Source organism: Chelon labrosus (genome assembly GCF_963514085.1).
Source record: "Chelon labrosus genome assembly, chromosome: 7".
In the NCBI taxonomy this organism is placed as follows: domain Eukaryota; kingdom Metazoa; phylum Chordata; class Actinopteri; order Mugiliformes; family Mugilidae; genus Chelon; species Chelon labrosus.
In genome coordinates, this window is record NC_140343.1 from 672,631 (window position 1) to 696,875 (window position 24,245).

The following is a 24,245-nucleotide window of genomic DNA, read 5'->3' on the forward strand; positions in this document are numbered from 1 at the left end:
TGATTGGATTAATGGCTGCGGCTCTAGTGACGATAAAAATAGCTTCAGTCATGACGTCCCATCACCGTCCAACACCTTCCAGCCACGTGTTCCTTCAGGTTCTACTACAGTCTTAATCTAAAGTTGACCAACCAGAAGGTTTGGTCCTGGCTCCGTCCCACGTTTTCTAGTCCCATTCCATCCGTATACGATTTAGAGAGAATAAACCCAAACATTTCAGCTGTTTCAGCCTTTAGCTAACTCCTTTAACCTTTAACATTATATAAACTTCTTTAGCTAATCATGTATCCATAACTTTAGTGGAAGAAGTAAAGCTAGTTTAACTATTTAGAACAGGAGTTTTCAAAGTGTGGGACAGTGGGCCTTCCCGTAAGAGAGTTCAAAAGAGTTTACATGTTCGCATACTGTCGTTAGCTAGCACCTCTTTGCAAATAACTGTGGCAGCGGAGCATCGTCAGGCCCAAGGCATGAAAAACCAAACTTCAAATAATCAGGGTCATACTTCCTCCGTTTTCTGCTCGCCTCTCTGTCCACTCTCACTTTCACCTTAGGTACTAAAAATCGATCCATCTTGCCCCGCTGTAGTTAGCTAACCACATGATACACCTTTTTGTATTTTTTTCCCACACTGCGCCTCCCCTGAAGTCCTCTGGTGCCCCGCCTCACACTGACAACCACTGATTTAGAACATTTAACCGTTAAAGCCATTAGCAGATTTATTCATTTACTTTTTGATCATTTATACATTACTTTTAGCTATATATATATATATATATATATATGTATAAACAGCTAATAATCACCTTAGGCCCTAGCAGTGCCATTCTTTGAGCTAAGCTAAGCTAAGCTAACCATGTTGACAGAAGAAAGAATAAATCCAGTTGACTTCCTTTTAATTTTCAAATACAAATAAACAGAAATCAATGACACACATTATATATGTAAACATATATAAAAAACAAGTTTGATGAAGATGAAGCTGGTGGTGTGTTGGCAGATGAACACTGAGGTTAAAACAATGAATTAAGGCAGCTCTATGTTTTCATGTTAAACTCTACTGAGACAACAACCGCTGCTTCTAATGAGTAGAAGAAGAAGAAGAAGAAGAAGAAGAAGAAGAAGAAGAAGAAGAGAGGCAAGACATCATCTCAGACTAGAACCTGTTCACGTTAGCTGCAACTGACTTCAGTCAAATTCCGACGATCTCTACAGCACCTGGTTTACTTTCAGATCAAGACAACAACAAAGAGAAAATAATGCACGTCGACTTCACAGGAAGTCAGTGAGAACGCATGCCAGCATGCAGATAGGTACAAAGGAGACAGAAGAAGAAGAAGAAGAGGAAGAAGAAGAAGAAGAAGAAGAGGAGGAAGAAGAAGAAGAAGAGGAAGAGCACTTGGATTCGTTCATTAAACACCGAGCGCCGTCCAATCAGATCAAACATGAACACAAACACAGTCAGAGGTTTGTTTTACTGTGGTTCAGGAACATAAAGGCAGATGTGTTCTGGCTTCACGGTCTAGATCAGGGGTCAAACTCATTGTAGCTCAGGGGCCACATACAGAACCATCTGATCCTGGGGGCCAGTTTTGGGCCGTATGTTTGACACCCCTGGTCTAAATAATCTAGTTACTGATCCATGGAGCATCAGACCAAGATCCAGGAATCCAGACATTACCCTCCATACCTGAGTCTGATGGGCGGTGATGAACCAGGATCCCAATCAGATACCAGGTCTGCTCTGAGAACCTCAGACGTCAGTGAGTTGATTTCCTGACATGAAGCTAGACTCTAGAGATCAGATCAGAGTGGATGTTGATGTTTGGTCTGAACGAGGCCTTAAGCCGGGCATACACTGTGTGATTTTCAGCTCATTTTGAGACGATTTTCCACTCGTGCGACTATTTTTTGAATCGGGCCGAATTTCGGCTCATTGGCGTGTCGTGCTTCGTGCAGTATACGTGGGGTAACGAGGAGAGATTAACACCTCACGATGAGCTCCCGATCACAAATCGTGTGCTCGCAAGAAAATCAAACTTGTTTGAAATCCTGGTCGCTCCTCGTGAAGCTATCGCAGTAGAAGCAGCGCCACGAGCCGATTTACCTCAGCCTCTCGCACAGAGCATGTGCGATTAGGTGCGTCTCCCACTTCCAGGTTTCTCTTCTTTTTCTACTTCTTTTTGACGTTGCAGTTCTGGATACAAAAGTCCGACGTGTGGTATCTGGACGTACAGTGTGAGAACATGATTCGTAGGCTGTGAACTTTTGAACTCAGCGATCTAGTCGTGCAGTTTGAGATGGAGCTGAATCAAAGGATTTAAAACATCTTACAGTGTATGCCCAGCCTTAGTGACCTGGGTCGTAACATCTGTTCTTTCAAACATCACTTGTTAATTGACTTTCAGAGAAACCAGCGTTCAGCTCAGCGATGTTGGTCTGGATTCCTGGACCTGACCAGGATCAGCTCAGCTGAAGGTCTCAGAGTTGAGGGTGAAATAAAGACTTAGCTGCTCTGTTCAGACGATGAGGTGCTGAGATTAACTGACTCAATCAAGAGGAAAACTCCTCATATCTGTCGGTTCGTTCTTGGAGGTGCTCATGGCCGACAGGTTGAACCCCACGGCGGCCATGATGAACCCCAAACGACTGTTAGAGCAACAAACCTGCACCACATCTTCCTCTTAGGACCAGTAGATGGTGTAGTTCATCTGAGCAGGTGTCCTCCAGGTGGCGCTGTTGGCGGCGCTGTATACCCATGACCCTGTGGTGCAGACCAGACTTCATCCTGTTCTTCAGCAGCGATCAGAATCTCCTCCTTTCAAACTCAGGCCGGCAGGAGATCAGTTCCTCTAAACTAAAGTCAGAGTTGGTCTCTTCTTGAAGCTCCCGATCAGATGGCACGATGGCGCTGGACTCCGGTCATGTCCGATCACACCTGACAGATGTTGTAGTAGACGGTGTGAGCGTGTCTTTGATCCACAGAGTCACCCATCGCCTCGAACATACCGTCTTTGTGAGAGTGGATCTCGGTCATCGGGACGTCCACGCTGTGGGAGCTGTTGTGAGGATTCTGCGTCCCATAAGAAGGTACAGACTGTGGAGGAGATATGGAAACACATCAGCTGAGAGCTAGCAGGTTCCAGTCTTTATGCTAAGCTAACCTAAGCTAACCATGCTCCAACCAGCTCTGTGCATGACGCAAAGAAATATTTACAAAGATGCAGTTAATGTTTAAATGAAACGACACCATTCACCCCAGGACTGATTAGCCTCCATGCTAATTAGCCATCATGCTAATTAGCTACGATGTGGTTAGTTGTCAGTCTGTAATCCCAGCCATGGGCTCCACAGGGAGCAGGTTCTCAGCAGGATTCATGCTGGAGGCGTCGGTTCTTTCTGAATATCCTCAGACATGACTGAAGCCAGCTGGCTCCTGTTTACGTAACTGTCTCCACAACAGGAAGGTCGCTTTATTTACAAGATTTATTCTGTTTGTTGACGCCTACATGTCCACAGCTCAGCTCACTTCTCAGACACGTTTGCTTCATGTCGTACCTCACTTCCTGTTTGTAGTTAAGATCTTCAGAGTCACCGCTGAGATAAACAGATAAACGGTGACCTGGACGACGGAGAATCTTCACATCTAGCGCCGACGTGTGAAAGGTCACAGGATGTTCTGTCGTCCAGAATTTATCCAGAAAATTACGACTTGAACCAAAGACATCTGGACTTGTTGTTAACGCCCAGAGACTCCAGACTCAAGATGTCAATGAAAATACAGATGTTGAGACTGATGTGACTGATGTCAGATAATATCTCAGTCCACCTCCCCCTAAATGTATAGTTGTCTTCTCTGGCTACAATCTGGACACTGATGTCCTGATGATGAGAGAACATCAGAGAACCAGGATCAGAACAGGTCCAGGTCCAGGTCCAGGTCAGTATCAGGTCGCTACCAGACTCTAGTCATGTGACTTTGAGGTGATAAAAACCTAAACTGTCCTCCATCATTCAGAGCTGAACACAAACACAACAGCTCCAGGTGATTCATGTTGTTTTGAACCTGAACGACTGAGAACCTTCTAGAGAATAAAATAATGAGACAAACATTTGACTCTGAACCAAGACGTAAATAAACTCTAATCTGTGTCTTTGTTTATTACAGTTCAGATCAGTGCGTAGCTGCTTCTTCCTCCTCCAGGTGTGTCTCTGGGTGAATGAAGGTGTGTTCTTTACCTTTCCTGCTCCGCTGAGGGGGAAGTCCTTCCGACACAGGTGAGCGATGATTCCTGCCGCCAGGGCGTCGCCGAGGACGTTGATCATGGTTCGAAACCTGTCACTGCAGAGACACGAGGAGACGCCGTCAGACTGAGAAGACACGGACACGACCTCTGACCTCTGAAAACCTTCTATATCAGACTCACAGGATCCAATCAATGGCCACGATGAGCGTGATGTCATCTGGAGGCAGGCCCACAGATGTTAGTACGATCACCATGGTAACCAGACCAGCCTGAGGGATGCCGGCTGCACCGATGCTGGCGGCCGTGGCCGTGATGCTGGAGGACAGACAGACATGAGGACAACAGGAATGAGACGACCTTTGACCCCGGTCAATCAGACCTGACCTCTGCAAACCACGTGTATGTGTATAAATGCTCCGTGGCCGGTTCATTAGGTACGCTAGTGAAGTGGTTCTAATCTAAATAACGTCCAGTTCATTACTGTTGTTCTGAATATTAAACTGGATTATGTGTCGCTGATCGTCTGCATGTGGCCGCACAGTAAACACTGCTTAACGCTGGTTTACCTGATGGTGACTAACTGGCCAAAGTCCAGCTCGTAATCGTTAACCTGGGCGATAAAGATGGCCGCCACGGCCTCGTAGAGCGCCGTGCCGTCCATGTTGATGGTCGCTCCCACCGGGAGGACGAAGCGAGCGATCTGCCGGTCAACGTGACAGTTTTCCAGCAAACACTTCATAGTGATGGGCAGCGTGGCCGAGCTGAGGAGACACAACATTCAGAACCTGAACTTACCAGAACAGAGCAGGAAGTAGGAAGTATGAAATAATAAGCAGGAAGCAGGAAGCAGGACCGACCTGGAGGAGGTGGCCAGGGCGATCACCATGGCCTGCAGCAGCCCTCGGATGTAGCTGAACGGGTTCTTCCTGGTGAGGACCAAGTAGAAGAGAGGGAGGAGGACGAGTCCGTGGACGAAGAGGCCGGCCAGCACCGTGATGCCGTACCAGCCCAGCTTCTTCCCCAGGGTGCTCGGGTCCTGCATGTCCAGGATCTTCCCGGCCACCAGGAAGACGATCCCAAACGGGAAATACCTGAGGACAGACAGCGTCCACGTCCATCAGAGGAGCTAAACATGAGAGGCTCATCCTCTGGGCAGCAGGAATCCGTCCTGACCATCAACAGACTGAAATCATTTATCACACATTTATAAAATCAGTTGAAATGTTTCTTAAAGGATATTTTTCAGGTTTTTAATATTCTTGTTGTAACTTCTGCTTTCATCACTTCCTGGTTTATGAACATATGTGTGTTAACGTGTTATTGGCATGTTCATTTTGCCATTTTGCCGGCCTGGAGGTCATCCCGTTAGCCTGGTCAGGACAGTTTTCTTGAGTCATTCAGTCTATTGCCCCCCCCCCCCATCTGGACTCTGTTAACACCCAGCGAGGCTGAACTGATCCAGCTCCTATTAAAAGCTCCTTTAAACATTGACAACTCACCTCTCCTCTGTTGATGTGAACTGGTTACCATGTAGATCAGTAATGGAGTTCATCATCATCATTATTATTATTATTATTATATCATTAATGACCAGAGTGTTTATTGAGCAACGACCAGTTAAAGGTGACAGGAGGAGACAGCGTTACTTAATGCTGTGTTTCAGGACGTTATGAGGATGTTAAACTTTTTATTTATTCATTAGGTTTACATCCTGTCACTGTGTTCAGCTCCATCACATGGTGCCTTCACTGTCTGGATAACGTCTGCAGGGACAGTAAACGTCCCGCGGGTCTGTTTGTGTTTGTGCTCTGCGTTGCTCGTTGATCCTCGTTTAGACTCTGTTGCTGTTTTTAATCTGATCACGTTTTCTGCCCCTGACGGGTCATTGGGTCACATCCAGTAAATCCTCCTGAGCACGAGAACACGACGAACACTTAGCAGCGAACATTCACAGACGGGTATCAAACCAGAACGTAGATGTAAACTGAACCACATGAACATGTAACATCACATAAACACAGACGACTTCAGATCAATCAGCAGAAACAATCAACCAGACGTTGCGCTTTGGTCTCACCACACGGCGGCGTTGATGATCTTCATGACACATTCGTTGATGCATTGACAGACGTTGACCAGCGGAGCTCCTCGTTCTCCCATCCGACCCAACAACAGACCTGCAGCACATACAGACGTCAGAATGAACCAACACCAGTCAGAGTGGATCGAACCTCATCTTAAAAACATTTCTTCTGATGAATCTGGTTTCTGCAACATCTGCAGACGAAGGAATGATGACGCTTAATGACGCTGAAACCAGAACAACCTCCCCGTCCACAGATATGTAACGATGGGACATTGGTCCTGAGAGCTGCATCACATAGAGTTTATTATTCTTAACTTGTTTCCACAGTAATAAACCATAGAAGTGCTGCAGAGAGATGTTGATCCCTTATGTATTATCATGGTTAGCTTAGCTTAGCACAAAACTAAAAGCAGAGGAAGCTGTTAACTCCAGAAGTTGTCTGTTTGTTTGCAAAGACATCTGTGGCCTGGAAGTTTTTTAGACTAGTAAAAAAAAACTGATTCTGCTCCAGCAAAGATCTAGCAGTGAATAGAATAATGACATTAATTAGACATTTCTGCAAGAAGCTTCTTATTTAAACGCTGATCGTCCCGTTACTGGAGGAGTTCCTCATGGTTCTGTTCTCGGTCCTTTATAGTTTCTTTAAACAGTTTCTCCTGATTGTTTTCGGTGGAACCAGCTGACTGATCTAGAAAGATTTCCAGGATTCGGATCCCACCCAGTTTGTTCTGGAGTCTTTCTGACGGGAACTGATTCTACTCAGATCATGTGGGCGGGGCTTAATGTGGTGATGGACAGAAGAGTAACCGTAGTCATACATGTCATGTGATTAGTCGAGGGCTTTTATTCTTCAGATGGAGAGTTTGGATATGACAGGACAGGACGATTATGGAAAGGGAGGACATTTTATACTTAGTGTTCACCTTCAGGTTTAGAGTCCTGAGAGGACGTCATGTTTATATTATGTTGTGGACAAACGGCCCCAAAACATAAAAACTTCAACCTGTTCAGACTTGGTTTTAAGGTTTAGGATGTTAGAGAGATGGTCAGGGTTAGAAAAACTGCTCTTTATGGAGAAAAGGTCTGTGTCTTATAGTGTCTTCTAGCGGAGCCAATAAAAGACAGAGAATAATAGAGAAGACTAGAAATAAAAGACGTCAGCCACAGTAAACCTCATCCCTGTCCACTCACCCATGGTGGCGGAGAAGATGACGATGCCGAGGACGTTCATCTGTTGGCTGCTGCCGGGACTCGTCTTGTACATGACCTCTGGGGGCGGGGTCAGCTCCAGGTACACCGTCCGCCCTTTGGGGTCGCCGTCGTCGGGGATGACGTAGACAAAGTTTGGCTGGATGGTTTTGGTCGGGACTTTGAGGATGGGAACCAGGTCGGTTTTGTACTGAACAGAACACAGTGAGGTTTGTAAACTGTGTTAATTTATTCAACGAAGACGATGATGAAACATGTGCGTCCCTGTCATGTGATTGGATAAGAGGCTGATCTCAGTTAGTGTTAGCTACCAAAACTATGTGTATCACTGGATTATGTTATTGACCTCCGACCTTTTACTGACACTGATTTAAACAGTGGACAGTAGAGGGGATGATGGATTAGCATTTAGCATTTAGCTAAAACCGTCCATAGATGTATTTCCTGGAATGAATCCCTCCTCTTTTCTCTGTAATGTCTGATCCAACCTTATAAATGGTCAGCGGCTGAGATCTGCTCAGAGATCAGTGTTGATCCAGATTGTTACCTGGACTCACATTAAACTGCTCTGAAGAGAGAAACACTATGAAAGATATCAAAGATGGCCGTCAACATTATCACTAGGCTGTAGCTTTAAAGGCTGTCCTCTTACCTGCTGGAACGTGGCCTCGATCAGGTTGGAGGGAACCATGTTTCTGTGGAGCAGAAGGAAATTACAGAGAACTTTAATACTAGAACAGCGTAGAGATAAAGATTATATTCATGGAAATATCCAGAGCTAGCATCGTCGCCTTCAGCAGAAAGAAATAACTTCTTCAGTTGATGGTTCTGATCCGGCGGTAGGTAGAGATCCATTAGAGACAGCAGCTGGTACAATATTCTACTGACCACATGATGGCGCTGCTGATTTACAGACACACAAACTGAGATCAGATCTCAAGTGCTGGCTGGGGACGCATGTGGAGACACATTTATATTAAGACCAGGTAGGTGAGACCAGGTACTGATGAAGGTCCCGTTGTTGGCTGATGAAGCTGGTCTGACTTCCTGGCTCGTAAACATCAACAGACGTGGAAATAAAACTCACGAGCAAACGCCTGTTAGCGGTGATTCAACCTTTTCACTTCCTGCTTGTTAGTCTTCCTGTTGCGTTTCAGACCGACGGCGGCCATCTTTACAGGTCCAACAGACACAACCACCTGCAGCAGGTAAACAGTCCAGATCAGCTGACCTTCGGTCAACAGGATGAGGATGTGTTTGAGCTGCTCCTGCGGCTCTGTCCAAAGTGGGCGTGGTCTCTAATCGAGGCATGAAAGCAGAGATCACTGCGCCAACTCTAATCTATCACTGATCCACACAGGATTACTAAAAATACACTGATCAGCCCTGGACGCTAACGGGACGCTAACAGGACACTAACGGGACACTAACAGGACGCTAACAGGACGTCCCGTTAGCGTCCCGTTAGCGGGATTAATGTGGCAGTGACTCTTGGTGTGTTTTCATGTTTTCAGGATCATGGGTAGTGTAGTATTTTACCAAAATCTCTCAGAAACACCACAACACAAACCAGGGCCCGGCTGACCTTTGACCTTTCTCACCTAATTAGGTCGAGCAGGGCGTCGGCCGAGGTCATGACGGGCCCCCCTCCCAGACGGTTGCTCTCCATGTCCGTCCCCACGCCAGGTTTGATGATGAGGACGAGTATGATGCCGACCACGACGGCGATGAAGGTGGTCCACAGGTAATAGGTGACGGTGAGGACGCCCATCCGGCAGCACGCCTTCGACTCCATGGACGACAGACCTGACATTAAACTAGAGCACGAGACGGGAAGAGGCAGATCCTGGAGTTAGCCTAGCTTAGCTTAAAGACTGGAAAGAGAGAGAAATTTTTAGCCTAGCTTGTTTTAAAGACTGGAAGCAGAAGGAAAATGTTAGCCTAGTTTAGCTTGAAGAATAGAAGAAGAGTGAAACTGTTAGCCTAGCTTGTCTTAAAGACTGGAAACATAGAGAAACTGTTAGCCTAGCTTGTCTTAAAGACTGGAAAGAGAGAGAAACTGTTAGCCTAGCTTGTTTTAAAGACTGAAAGCAGAATGAAACTGTTAGCCTAGCTCTGTGGCGTCAGATTAAATTGATTCAGTCAGGAACACAACCCTTTAATGTTTTTATCGCCCTACCTGGACGTGATGAGAGGAAGGATGAGCATCTTCAGCATCCTCATCAGCAGCTCTCCAGGGAAAGAGAAGTAGATCTTGGCCTGAGGAGGAAAGAGACAAGAAACTATTTTCAGGACTCGGTGCAGAGTTACAGCTTTTAAAATGTGACTTGTTGTTAAAACCAAACAGGAAGAAATTAACTGATCAGTTCCTGAGAGGAGGTCACCGTGGTAACCAGTCAGCCTCCTCTCCTGTCATTCCAATCCTCCTCCTTATTTACCTGTTCACCTCTCTGGCCTCTCATCAGTAGTGATTAGTGTTTAGTTCTTTTGGTTTTTGGTCTTTTGTCAGTTTCTCATCAGACTTGTCTGCCGTGGATGAGATGACTAGTTGGTGTCTTTTTTAAACCTTTGTGTCGTCGTTTTGAGTCCTCTTCAGTTGATCTCACATGAACAGGATAATGATGAAAGAAGATGAGGCGTAAAAAGTTTAATGTTGTTTAATATTTTGTGTTTTTTAGAGGATTCAGCAGCTACAGGTCAGAGTTTGGTCCTGAAAGCTCAAGTTCATGACTACAAACCTTTCATCAAAAGATGGAGGACGCTCAGGGGCCAGACCTACCCCATATTACTGGTTAATTTAACAATACAATAGATCCATATATAATAAGAAAGTCATATAATTAGATACAGTGTCAAAAGTTTTAAGTGTAAGTAGATAAAGAGAAGTCAATCAAACAAACATGAATATTAAACTGGCAGATCAGCAGTTACCAGAAACATTTAGTTGCTGTTATTACTGCACAAGGAGGCGTCACAGCAGATAATGAAAAAGGGTTCACCTACATTAACACCTCATAGATATGAACTAATTATTCATTTTATTGATTTCTTGAATAAATTGAATAAAGTAAGTAAATTATTTCCCATATCTGCTGTGATCTTTGAGCAGCGATAACAGCAACTAAACGTTTTTTAACAAAATTAACACGTTCTCATTTTTCTGTTTTATTTTGTTCTGAACATTTGGTTAAAAATGTTACGCTGGTAGAAACCTGGTGGCTGTTTGCATGGAGAGGCTGTGTTCGTGCTGCTGATGATGAAAAGAGTCTAATCCATCGACTGTTTAGTTCAGTTTCAAAGTGCCGTGAGATAATTTACTGGATTTAAAATAAGCAGATCTGGACAAACGGCTGCGACTCTAATCTCTCGGTGGTGAGCGTGGTCTGGCTGAGAGGAATCAATTCTTCCTCGAAAGACCCGTCACAGAAAAACAAAACTATTTTTAACTAAATGCAAAATTTGTTTCAAAAGCTGCTGACATGTTTGATGATGATGGAGATTAAAGGGCTAGTTTAGTAATAATAAAGTCATATTATTATTCGTACTTGTGACATTCTGCACAGAGTCCTGTACAACCGCAGTAAAATACTGAGATATTTAAATGTTTATCTGTATCTGTCATTTTATATGATCCAATTCCACTTGAACGCAACAGAAATAACAATAATAAATAAAACCTTAGTTTATATTTAATATCAGACTTGTTTGCACTTTTATCTTTTAGTTAATGTGATTCTGCGTCTTTTAATTGGTTAATTGGCTTTTTATTTTACAAACTATCTTGTTTAGTGTCCTTGAACTCACCAAATGAGACCATGAATGCGGCATACCTCTCACTATTGCTACATGCTAATGTTAGCTTAAAGGCTGATAGCATCTACCTAGCACAGACTCGACAGAGATGGAGGATACTTTATTTTGTTTTACCATGAACTCAATAAATTCAGATTTAATCCGTCAGCTGTTCGCTAGTGAGGAGCTCAGTTTGGCCTGAAAATGGACGATGTTAGCTTCAAACAAGATGTCTGCTGGTTCCTTGATGTCTCCAAATGTTGTTTCTGTGTTTTTAATTGTTCTTATGAACAGCGCCCCCCTGTGGTAGTAAATGGAAACTGTTGTGTCATGTTATCTGACATGTTCAGAATGGTGAAGGTGAGTTCATTTTATAATAATATATGGGGAAAAAGTTAGCTGCTCATTAGCTTGCTAACTGTTAGCCTCTGTGGTTTCTAGTTGCCTAGCAGCAGCAACAACTTCACATGTCATAATCACAAGCTCATTTGATTCAGATACCTGCAGCCATCTTTAAATCTTCTCTCCAACGTGGCCTAAACGTAGCGTTAGCTTCTGTGCGATTTTAGCATCTCCTGTGTTTTTTCTCAGAACTACATGTTGGGTGTTTCAATTGGACACACAACCAAGCTAACACGCATGATGCTGTCAGTGCTAGCGTTAGCATGCTACATTAACATGTCTCTGTTTCATAAGTTTAAGCTAGTTAGCTTTGCTTGCTAGCTTCCGCTTCCTGAACTCGTCCAATTAAGTGTTTCCGCAAATTAAATAACCGGTTAATTTAAATATGTTGAGAACCAGTTTGATGCAGTTTGGTAAAAACGTAAAAATGTATTGAGGTGCATTTTAGTAGGAAGCTAATAAATCCAATAACAGACGACACAGCTGATGTTTGGTTTATTGTGACAGAAACATGAGAGATATTTTGGTTCAATATGTTAGAGCATGACTTAACTTTATTTGGGAGTTTTTAATCTTTAAACTTTTATGTCGTTTTGTTCAAGACACTGAGAGTAAAATATGAACCAGTGATTTTAAAGCAGAGCATCAGCCTGGAGACTCAGTCAGACACAGAGATCTAAATATAAAGGTGAGTGTCATCAGGTGAGTTCTAATGAAAGACTAAATAAAGACATTCAGCTCTTCTCAGAACATGTAATAGTATCAGCTCTAGAGACGGAGGAACATGTGATGGTAGGATATTTAAAGGAAGCTACGTCCTGACTGGAAAAGCAAAATAATGAATGAACAGTAACCACAGATTTAGATGTGAGGTCTTCAGCCTCCAGGTGAGTGTTACCTGAGTGGACAGCTGAGTTCCTCTCAGCATGAAGCCTAGTGTGCAGCCGGTCACCACGGCGATGACGGACAGCGTCAGCAGCCCATTCCTCTTTAAGAAATCCCTGACCGTCCTCTGCAGGTCCCCCTTCATCATGCCCTGGAGGAAGGTCTTGACTCGGCCCCCCGTCGTCCTCCTGGCGTCCCCTGGAGCACACGAGCCGTTGTCGGAGGGAGCCTCGTCCTCGCCGTTCGGTAACAGAAGCTCCTCCATGTCTTCCCAGGTCTTCTGCCTGCCGTCCTGGGTCTGAATCCGAGGCTTGCAGGGTGACGAACCGGGCGAGAGCCAAAGACAAGTTAACCTTTCCACGGAGGGATTAAATGATCACTGATCAGAGCCGACGCAGCCCTGCAGCAGAATTACAGGAATAAGAGGCTTAAAGAGGTGGAAGAAAACCTCACACTCCTTTGTTGTGGCAGCTGCTCCGGCTGCTGGACCCCGTCCTCTGGTTTGCCTCCTGTTGGCCGAGGAGTCCAGCTGAAGAGGTCTGAGGATCCTGCAGGCTCAGATGGAGCTGCTGGACTCTTCATGGACTCTGTCACGGTCTGGAAGAATCACAGTTTACTGCGGGATGGACAAACTGGATCAGGAGACGTGGTTAATTATATCTGTTGATACCGAACCTGTCAGTGAAACATCCGACCTTCAGTCCAGCAGAGAGGACGGAGTTCTAGTTTCAGGTTCTTGGTCCAGGTTTAGAGAAGGTGGACGTCCCAGAGCTTTGACAGTCAATCACCTGCAGGAGAGAAGGAGGAGCCAGCTCAGAGGAAGGGGTGGGGTCAGCTGGAGGATAACCAATCACAGGAGTCGTAGCAGATCTGGAACGCTAAGACTGGCTGAGGTTGATGTGGGTTTGACTGTAAACACAACAACTCTACCGTTGTGTGTCTGTTGTGGTGCAGACCATCCACTGACATGATGCATTCTACAACACTAACCACTAACCCAAACCACTAACCCCATTAACCACTAACCACTAACTCCACTAACCACTAACCTTTACTCATAAACCAAGTCTGAACAGGTTTTAACCTATGGTAAAAATTGAACCACACAACTTAATGATAAACCAGACCACAGGTCCAGTCACAGAACTCTGATCTAAACCTGTTGTTTGGTCACAAAGTGAGGACTAAACAAGATGTCCATCTTTTCCACAAATATCCAGATTCTTCTCAGAATCAGAGTCTGGTAACTCTCCATCCACCACAGAATAATATCCTCTGCATCACATGGACAGTCCTCCAACCAATCAGAGACATTTAAACTAATCAGATGACGTGTATGACTCCTGTTACTCTTCTGTCCATTGCCACATTAAGCCCCACCCGAGGCAGTCGTTTGCTGGTTGATTGATTGGTTGGTTGGTCTTCATCATTAAAACACATTTTTGTATAAAACTATCTCAGCTTTCTGTTCCTGTTTAGAACTGTTGACACGCTGGTGACCTGCTGCAAAGGCCCCAGCTGAAGGTGAAGCTGATCAAATCAGTTTGAAGGTAATTCAGAGATGTCACATCGTCTACATCACAGAAGAATCTGTATCATGGACCGTGACCTCCATCTGTTTGTTCATGGTGTGCCTCAGGTGTAGGTTCTAGGGTTAATATTATTTACTGTGTGAATGCTTCCTCTTGGATGTTTACGCTGATGACACTCTGATGTTAGCACGTGAGACATGTTAAAGTTTATTCAGCTTTTACAAACTTCACGTTATACATGTTGCCATTAGGCAAGATTATTAGAAAACATGGCATAAACTTTCATTGCTATGCAGACGACACCCAGCTATATTTATCTATGAAACCAGATGAAACTAATCAGTTGGTTAAACTCCAAGCATGCCTTGAAGACATAAAGGCTTGGATGACCTGTAATTTCCTCTTAAACTCAGACAAAACAGAAGTTATTGTATTCGGTCCTAAGCATCTCAGAGATTCATTATCTAATCACATGGTGTCTTTGGATGGCATTACCTTGGCCTCCAGTACTACTGTAAAAAACCTTGGTGTTATATTTGACGAGGATATGTCCTTTAAATGTCACATAAAGCAAGTGACCAGGACTGCCTTCTTTCACCTGCGTAATATCGTCAAAATTAGGAACATCCTGTCTCAGAGTGATGCTGAAAAACTAGTTCATGCATTTGTGTCGTCCAGACTGGATTACTGTAATTCATTACTGTCTGGCTCCAAATAGCTCTTTAAAAAGCCTCCAGTTGATTCAAAATGCCGCAGCAAGAGCATTGACAGGAATTAACCAGAGAGATCATATTACTCCAGTTTTAGCTTCTCTTCACTGGCTCCCTTTAAAGTCTAGAATAGAATTTAAAACCCTCCTCCTTACATACAAGGCCCTTAAAGGCCTAGCTCCATCGTATCTTAAAGACCTTATTGTACCAGATCATCCCAGCAGATCACTTCGGTCTGAAAGTTCAGGCCTACTTGTGGTTCCTAGAATTTCAAAAAGTAGAATGGGAGGCAGAGCTTTCAGCTATCAGGCTCCTCTCCTGTGGAACCAGCTCCCAGTTTGGGTTCGGGAGGCAGACACTCTCTCTATTTTTAAGGTCAGGCTTAAGACTTTCCTTTTTGATCAGGCTTATAGTTAGGGCTGGACTAAACCATCCCTTAGTTATGCTGCTATAGGCCTAGGCTGCTGGGGGACGATGCACCAAACACATGTCCTCCTTCTTTCTTCTCTCTCCTCTCTCTCATCCTCCACTTTCTTTTCTCTGGCACAGAGCTCTTGCCCTCTAATTTCCTATATACTACTAGTCATACAATTCTGTGCTATTACTATGTAGAATGTTTACTGCTGTGTGTGTCCCACCCCCCTTCCCCCCCCCTTCCTCCCTCTTCCCCCCTCTTCTTGTGAGTATCTCTGGCCTGGAGTGGTGTGTTTCCTGTGGAGCTCTATACTACATCTGTTGTCGTGGTCTCATCAGCCTGCCCAGTCTTCATGGAATCCTGCAGTTATCCACTCCTACCTGAATGAACAATTCTCCAACCTGCCTATGATTCCTCTTACATTTTCAAACTGTCATGTAACATCATCAGTTTGTATCATAAGATTCCACATGTACGCTTTAGTCAGATATGTGTATCTATGACAGATGTATGTTTATCTTGCTGTTCTCTTCTCTCTTTCTTCTGTCTGTACCCGGCTGGCCTTGGGCAGATGGTCCCTCCATATGAGCTGGGTTCTGCTCCAGGTTTCTTCCTGTTAAAAGGGAGTTTTTCCTTGCCACCGTTGCCTTCAGGCTGCTCTGGGGGTTTCAGGCCGGGTTTTTGTAAAGCGTCTTGAGACGATTTGTATTGTTATTGACGCTATATAAATAAAATTGAACTGAATTGAATTGAATTGAACTCTGACACGGATTAAACCATTTCTTTTGTTGTTAATTGAGTTTTTTTTATCTTTGTCTCGTGTGTCTTCAGCAGATTATTATTATGTCTTTGTTTATTACATTTTAATGCTGATTTTCAGGAGCCAGAGAAATAAGGATTACTATATTACTGCAGAATAATCTGATTACCTGCTCCTCCTGGCTCCTCCTGTTCCTCCTGGCTCCTCCTGCTCCTCCTGGCTCCGCCTCCTCCTGCTCCTCCTGCTCCTCCTGGCTCCTCCTGCTCCTCCTGGCTCCGCCCCCTCCTGCTCCTCATTAAAGCAGATTGCTGCTGTCAGAGGATTACACTCGGCCTGGTTTCCTCTCTCCTGCTGCTCGTTTTGCTTCCTTCCTCCTCTGCTCTCTGAGGACCTGACTGAGGACCATGGGCCTGCTGAACATCCTCTCCTCCATCAGAGACCGAGCTGATAAGTTTCTGAATGAGAAGAACATGGTGACAGATTTTCTGGGGAAGGTGGAGGAGAAAACTGGGATCAGGAAGAAGATCCTTGCAGGGGGTAGGTCAGGTTTGATCTGCTGTGGTTCAGTCTGCTCGGTTCAGCTCAAATATCTTCTGGACGTGTGTGTTGTTTGGATCCAGGACGTTTGTGACGGCCTGTTGCATGTCAGTGGAAACTGAAGGGGATCCAGTTAATCCTCCTGTGAACAGCTGCTGCCTGGAAACAGGAAGCTGCTCTTAATCTTCTTCATATTTATTCATTAACATCTGATTTCACATTTTTTGGGTTGAACTCAGAAACCTGTCCCCATCTTTGTATCTCTGCAGCGTTTTAGCTTCTTTCAGCTCCTAGTTTTGGTTTTGTCTGTTTCAGTCTCAGTGTTTAGAGCTCTAACAGCATCTAGTTGGGTTCATCCAGAACCGTTCAGAACTTCCTGTGGTCCAAACATCTCCTGTCAGAGTCTCTTTATGTCCAGTATCAACAGTTGTTGTTGTCGATCACTTAGCATGCTAGCAAGGTTAGCATTTACAGTTCAATAAAGGTTATTCAAACAAGATTAGCCTCCAGCTAATAGTATCTCTTTCTGTTTCCTCTATTGAATGACGAATCCAAACTACTGCCACCTGCTGGTATTAGAGTAGTTTATATACCAGCTGGTCGTTGGCTGTAGTCTCTGTGGTGCGTTCAAGGGCAGCTTTTTGTTCTGGAGATGTCACAGTTGGCCTTTAGTAGTTCTTTGTTGTTGGGCTGATGATAACTGCAGTGATCAGTAACAGTGATCAGTAACAGTGATCAGTAACAGTGATGGTAGCTGCAGTGATCAGTAACAGTGATCAGTGACAGTGACCAGTAACAGTGATGGTAGCTGCAGTGATCAGTAACAGTGATCAGTGACAGTGACCAGTAACAGTGATGGTAGCTGCAGTGATCAGTAACAGTGATCAGTAACAGTGATCAGTAACAGTGATGGTAGCTGCAGTGATCAGTGACAGTGGTGGTAGCTGCAGTGACCAGTAACAGTGATCAGTGACAGTTATCAGTAACAGTGATCAGTAACAGTGGTGGTAGCTGCAGTGACCAGTAACAGTGGTGGTAGCTGCAGTGACCAGTAACAGTGATCAGTGACAGTTATCAGTAACAGTGATCAGTAACAGTGGTGGTAGCTGCAGTGACCAGTAACAGTGGTGGTAGCTGCAGTGATCAGTAACAGTGGTGGTAGCTGCAGTGACCAGTAACTCAGTGAACATGACATCAGCCTGGTGCCTGGCGCTCACTGTCTCTGGCTCTGAGCGCTGACGTTGAAGCAGATTATCCTCAGAGACAGACAGACAGACAGCAGAGCAGAGCAGAGCGGCCTCATGTGTGAGCAGCAGCATCAGCTGGTCAGAGGTAGGACACTTTTATCCAACACATTCCCTGTTTTTGTTCCTGCAGCATCAGGGAGGAGGCAGAGTCCACTCTGGAAGTTATCCTGGAAGTTTGTTAACCTCTTCAACATGGCTGCTGCAGTGATCTGCTGTAATATGACATGATGTCAGCACGTGCAGCTTCCTGTTAACAGTAACGCTGCCTTTCTCTCCACACCAGTGGTTGTGACCATAGACATATATATATGTATATGGTTGTGACGTTTCTCAGTCACTTTGAGTCCATACCTCCTTAAATCCATCACACTGTTTGAGTGGATGGAGATTCAACAACAAGAACTAAGACATGAGATGTTGTCTCTCAGAGACACTGTCTCCATTCAGGTGGACCTGTATTAACTAACTGATTCATTCAATAATAATAAAACGTACAAGTCTTCCTGTTTATAGTTGAATCTTAGTCTCAGTGCTCCACTCAGAACCCCCTCTCTGTTCAGGCTGTTTTGGTTCGGTCTGGCGGGAAAGTTCCCTGGTAACCATGGTAACGGCGGCGCTCCGTTAGAAGTGTGTAGCATCGATGCTAACTGTGCTGCTAAATAATCGCTGTGAGCTCAGCACTGAAAGCACTTTGACTTGAACACATATCTGAACTCCTGCTGACTTTCACCGTTTAACGAGACTTTAGCATCAGAGGTGAGTTAATGCGTTAAAACAGCTGTTAGCTTGTTGTCTTTGCTAGCAGGTTAGCTAAAATGCTATCAGCGCCCAGAGGAAGAACCGTTTTGTGTTCTGTGTTGTTGTTAAAAGCAGCAGGTCATAATGAAAGTGTTATTAAGAATGAAGTGAAGAGACTGAGCTGAAGTGAGTCTTTGTGAGTCAGTTGGTTTCTAACCAGTGGGATTGTCAGTGTGCTAACAAGCTGCTGGAGATCTTTAATGATTCTTCATGGTTTCAGCTTCTTCTCCACTTTATTTTGTAGTAACTGTGACTTTAACTCTGAGCTCTGGGAGACAGCTTTTCTCTCTGTTTGCTGAACTTTTACAAACAATTCAGATTAGATTTAAATTCATTGTCATTGCATATAGTCCAGGTACATACACAACAGAATGCAGAGTGGCATCTAACCAGAAGAAGCTCCTGTTTTATTAGATTAGTGAGTATTTTACAATAATAGAATATAAAAAGATGTGATACTAATATATAGATTGGTGTTTGCAGTATGCACAGTCTGATCTATATGTTAGTATTACATCCTTTTATACAGTATTATTGTGAAATACTTAGTTATACAGTAGCCATAGCCTGTAGAAATGAATGTGTTGATCAGTGGATGTGAATCATTATGAAGCTGATCATTCAGTTTCATCAGGTACGGTCACATGGGTCATTCTTCTCCACTGAGTAACTATATGTCCCTGATTGAACTGTTTTATTGAAGTAACGGTGCAGGATTTAAAGGATGTGTTCACCTTCCACCACATCAGAAAATACTGCTTTTACCTCTCTGTCTCTGCGTGTCCTCGTCCAGGTGCCGTCTCACTGACTGGACTCTACCTGATGTATGGATATGGTGCCGCCCTCCTCTGCAACCTGATCGGTTTCGTCTATCCAGCGTATTATTCGTGAGTTTCTGGTCTTTTGATGCTGATCTGTGTCAGCTTGGATCCTCTCAGCAGAACCACAGATATGAAACTGATTCAATAACTGACGTTCTATCCAAATATAGCACAAAGTTCTGATAAATGAGCTAAAGAAGGACTGAACGTCCATTTGCTCGTTGATGAGTTCATCAGCTGACCAGCAGGTGGAGCTGATTCTCCAGACGGTGCCATTAAACCACTGCAGAAGAAGAATAGTCATCGTTAAAGAATTAGCTAAACTAACATAAGATAAGAGAACATGAGAACAGATCAGATAAGCTCAGCTAACAGCAACGGTGACGTAGCTGACGTCCTCTTCAGTGTTTTTCAGTAACGAGGTAAAGAGAAGATATTTCTGAGTGACTGGTGGAGATGTTCAAACCAGACTGAGACCAGATTATTATTATGGCCTGAAATGTGTTGATGAGTCTGTTCATTGTAGCTGGATGTCGTCAGCGTAGGGGCTGATTCTATGGAGAGAGTTTGTAGATCTGCTGCCAGAGGTTGAATGAAACCAGCAGCGTTGGTGATAACAGAGGCAGACGGTGAATGTGATCCACTGAGAACTAGTCTTGAAGTGTTTGATCCCTTCTCCTGAGGCTTCAGAAACAGAAGCTCTGATGCTGCTTGAAAGATAAACATCTTTCTCTGTGGAAACTTTCTGACTTCCTGCAGAATCAAAGCGATTGAAAGCCCCAGCAAAGAAGACGACACAAAATGGCTGACGTACTGGGTGGTGTACGGCGTCTTTAGCCTGGGCGAGTTCTTCTCTGACATCTTCCTCTACTGGTTCCCCTTTTACTACGCTTTCAAGGTGAGAACTGACTCAGGACACGGAGCGATATCCTGTACATCCACACTGAGCGCTCTGCTAGAACACCGTTGGCATTAAACCGGTCCTCGGTGCCGTTAAGGTCGGCTCAGCCGGTACTGGTCCAGTAAATCCACAGCTTGTCCGTCCTCTGCGGTTCCAGTGTCTCTTCCTGTTGTGGTGCATGGTCCCGATGTCCTGGAACGGCTCCCAGATCATCTACGACAAGGTGGTTCGGCCCGTCTTCCTCCGCCATGAGGCCACAGTGGACAACATGGTCAGCAACCTCGGAGGGAAGGCCATGAGCGCTGCCGAGAACCTCACCAGAGAAGGTAGGACCGATCCCAGACCACGGCTCTCACGGCAGTTTGAAATATTTAACTGTGCTTCTCTGGCCTCCTCTTCTTTTCAGTCCTGTCCACTCTGGTGAAGAGTAAAGCCTTGGTGTCTCCGGCGCCGCAAGTCGCTCAGTCTGAACCTAGAAGTTTACCAAGTTCATCAGCAGAGACGTCAGCAGCTAAAGTCGAAGAGAGAGTACGTAAACCACATCTGCTTTCATCCTCCTATCATTCTGTCCCCCTCAGACCAGTCCCTGTCCATCTGTCTGGACCAGTTTATTCCATCTGTCCTCTTAGAGACACACACCTTGTTGAGGTCTCTTCATATTTCCAGGAGATCTTAGTTGATCATTTAGTTTATTTTAGCACATTTGATCCATAAATACATTTATAACTTCCAACACAGGTTGAAGCCTCTAGATTTTATCACCTTGTGTCTCCTCTAGCGTCACTTTCATCAACAGTTTGTGGTTTTGTGTTGGAACAAGAGATAAATGGATGTTTCACTAACCCAGATGTCCTCTCACCTGTTCCAGCCTTTCCTGGGTTAACCAGTTTGGTAAGTGGGCTGGTTTGGTGTTGGTAAAGTAGCCTGTTGGTGTGAAGAGAGTTACCATGTACCTCAGTGACCCTGGTAGAACCTCAGTGCTCTGATGGTTTCTAGGCATTTCTTCTTCGGTGGTGCTGCAGACTTGGCTGCACCAGCTCCCTGGGCTCATTGGTTTTTAATTGTTGGACCAGACGTCGTTCCATCAGACGAACCTAGAAGAGAAAGAGCAGGGAAACTAATCTTGACCCTTGTGGGACACCGTCATGGGTTTGATCTGAAGCCATCAGCTCTAGATGTTGTTTAAGAGATCAGTGAGAGAAAAACTAATTAACTGGTGACATGTGAAATACCCAGAATATTGTATTAGCAGCAAAGACAACAGTGTTTTATTTCAGAAGAAAGTAAAGAAAGAAAAGAAAGTCAAACATTAAGTTTCATTCATTCCTCTATAAAGTTTATATAAATAAAGTTCTTCTTGGTGCTGCTCTGGAGGTTTCATCCTCTGGAACAAGATCTGGATTGTTATTGATGCTTTAGAAACAAATTGGACTGGAAGAAGTTTTTGTTTCTCTCCATCTTGCTTGGTAACGGGAGTCGCACCAGGAAATCTAGTTTCTCAGTGGAGCTGGACTCTAATCAGGCAGGGAGAGCTGGTCCTCCCTTGTTCTCTGTCAGATGAAGAGTTTGTTGTTTTATTCTTTTATTTCTCTCTTTGCCAGATGGACCTTGAAAATAAAGTAGTGTGACACCCCAGGGCAGGACATTCATTCTAACTGACTCCTTTATTTTCTGACTCTTCTTGAAATGTACAGTTTGGGTCTTTGGATGTTTAATTTCTATCCTGAAACAGAAAGTAAAGTTTGTGAAACAGTCTCTGGGTTTGACAGGTAAATTAAAACATCACCTGCACATGAAGACATGGTATGTTTTAGCATTCTCTACCTTCATTCCTGATGATCTCCTGACTTAAAGCTTCAATGAACACGAACAGAGCTCTGCCTGGTCCCTCTCTCTGACTCCAAGGAGTTTGATCTGGTTGAATCATTATTCAACTGTAGAAGGGTTTTAATTGTAGCTTCTGGTTTTAACTGTTGGTTGTCTCTGTCATTTGTCTGCACATCAGGATGGACTCAGTGTAGACTGACGGTAAGTTCCTCCTGCTGATGAATAAACAAACTCAGAGGCCTCTTATCTCTGAAACACTAAATCATTTAGGAGGAAGATGTGGAACCTCAGTCATGGTTCTAGTTTCCTGATCTGAACGTTGGTTTTCCTGAATCTACAACAGAGAGCAAAGTTAACGTGACCCACACATTGATGGGAAATCAGACCGGACCAGAACTGTACTTCCTGTCATTTAGTTCATTCAGATTTTAAAAGGAGAACATTTGAGGTTCTGGTCTGTAACAGAGACAAATAAAACATGAAGCTTGTCCAGTAACAGCTTTCAGTGCTCGACAAGATTCATCATCTTCACAGAGAAACAGAAATATTACATGTTCAACACTGTTTGTGTTGCACTGATCATCAACTGGAAAGAATCATTTGAAGTGTCTAATATATCGGTCGGTGTTGTTTGCAGGAGGCTGAAGTCATGAAGCCATAATAAACCTCATCACCTTGTGTTTCTGTTCTACAGCCTGTCTAATAGCACCAGAGGAAGAGGAGGAGCCTCAGTGAGGAAGAGGAGGAGCCTCAGTGAGGAAGAGGAGAGAGTGAAGGTTTCCCTCTTCATCCTGGAGCCTCCTGTTTCTATCACATGTGTTTTATATCTGTCTTCATTTAAAGATCCACCCTTGATCTAGTAGCTGTCACGTTTCTGCCATAACATTATGACCACCTTCCTGACTCCTCTGGACCTCTGAAGGTGTTCCAGATCCTTTAAGTCCTGCAGGTTGAGAGGTGGAGCCTCCATGGATCAGACTAGTTTGTCCACGACGTCCCACAGACGCCGGACTGGACTGAGATCTGGTTGAATCTGGAGTCAACACCTTGAACTCATTCCTGAAGCAGGGAGCATCATCCTGCTGAAAGAGGCCTTTAGGGAATCCTGTCTCCATGAGAGGGTGGACATGGTCTGCAGCGATGCTGAGGGAGGAGCTACGAGTCAAAGGAACATGAATGAAAGAACCCAAGGTCTCCCAGCAGAACATGGACCAAACATCACACTGACTCCACCGGCTGGTCTTCTTCACACCACACTGGCCAGCCTTAGCACCACACCTGCATCAGTGATCCTTGGTCCATGACCCTGTCTCTGGTTCTTCTCCTTCCTTGGACCACTGCTGATTGGTTCTGACCACTGCAGACCAGTAACCTGGAGATGTTCTGACTCAGTCGTCTCGTCATCACAGACTTGTTTTTTTAAAATGAGATTACACACTAAAAACCCCAGAGTTAAAAACGGACCCAGCACTGATTTACTTTACAAACACTTTACTTTCATTTTGACCTAGAATTATTTTTGGATCATTGTTGATGGTTTTTACTGCTGAAAGATCTTTATTTATATTCGTCGCCATGGCTACTCTCTGCTCCCACTATATTCAACCATGAGTTGTGCTGAACGAGCTCAAACTGGACCAGATTTGACCTGATGAGTTTTAGTGGCTGTGACATTATTGATATCAGACCATTGATAAGAAATAAAACCTGTTGATAAATCTAAACGTCTCAGATCACGTCCATTTACATCCGCCCATCTGAAGTTGAGCTGCAGCGGCTACAGCCTTAGCGTGGTATTCCAGACGTCTTTGTCCCGAGCCACAAACTCTACGTCCTCATGAGGGATCGCAGCCCAGTCGGTCCCTCCACTGAAGTCTGGACTTATGGAATAAAAGGAAATAAAGTGAGTAATGAGGGAACAAACCCTCCCCACAGACAGAAGGACGTTGACTGGTCTCAGATCAGCTTCATATCAACACGTCCAAGAGTAACTTATTACTTTTACTGATAATATATTACAGGAGCATTTAGCCTGTTCTACCTAAAACATACAACACAAGCCTGATACAGAGGATTCAG

At 44.4% G+C, this 24,245-nt stretch overlaps 2 protein-coding genes across 2 annotated transcripts; one reads left to right on the forward strand and one right to left on the reverse strand.

The window, feature by feature from the left end:
- Nucleotides 1-1,436: 1,436 nt before the first annotated feature.
- Nucleotides 1,437-13,338, reverse strand: slc1a8a (solute carrier family 1 member 8a). The gene is made up of 11 exons (XM_084548211.1): nucleotides 12,632-13,338; nucleotides 9,719-9,798; nucleotides 9,141-9,356; nucleotides 8,192-8,234; nucleotides 7,522-7,729; nucleotides 6,322-6,421; nucleotides 5,102-5,335; nucleotides 4,811-5,005; nucleotides 4,425-4,559; nucleotides 4,237-4,339; nucleotides 1,437-3,094 (listed from the first exon to the last, which is right to left on the reverse strand). The coding sequence occupies exons 1-11, from the start codon at nucleotides 12,881-12,883 to the stop codon at nucleotides 2,930-2,932; spliced, it is 1,731 nt and encodes a 576-aa protein (XP_084404337.1). The 5' UTR covers nucleotides 12,884-13,338; the 3' UTR covers nucleotides 1,437-2,929.
- Nucleotides 13,339-16,439: 3,101 nt separating this feature from the next.
- Nucleotides 16,440-24,034, forward strand: LOC311491097 (receptor expression-enhancing protein 6-like; the record flags this gene model as incomplete). The annotated part of the gene is made up of 5 exons (XM_084548966.1): nucleotides 16,440-16,572; nucleotides 19,411-19,504; nucleotides 20,198-20,336; nucleotides 20,497-20,867; nucleotides 22,861-24,034. The coding sequence occupies 4 exons, from the start codon at nucleotides 16,440-16,442 to the stop codon at nucleotides 20,761-20,763; spliced, it is 633 nt and encodes a 210-aa protein (XP_084405092.1). The 3' UTR covers nucleotides 20,764-20,867; nucleotides 22,861-24,034.
- Nucleotides 24,035-24,245: the final 211 nt, after the last annotated feature.

Bases quoted from the DNA above. Each gene is read 5' to 3' on its own strand.
- slc1a8a (XM_084548211.1), bottom strand. From the start codon at position 12,883: ATGGAGGAGCTTCTGTTACCGAACGGCGAGGACGAGGCTCCCTCCGAC. The intron at 5,336-6,321 runs GTGAGACCAAAG...GTCTGTCCTCAG, and splicing joins ATCATCAACGCCGCCGTGTG to GTATTTCCCGTTTGGGATCG. The intron at 3,095-4,236 runs GTAAAGAACACA...TCTCCTCCACAG, and splicing joins CCCTCAGCGGAGCAGGAAAG to TCTGTACCTTCTTATGGGAC.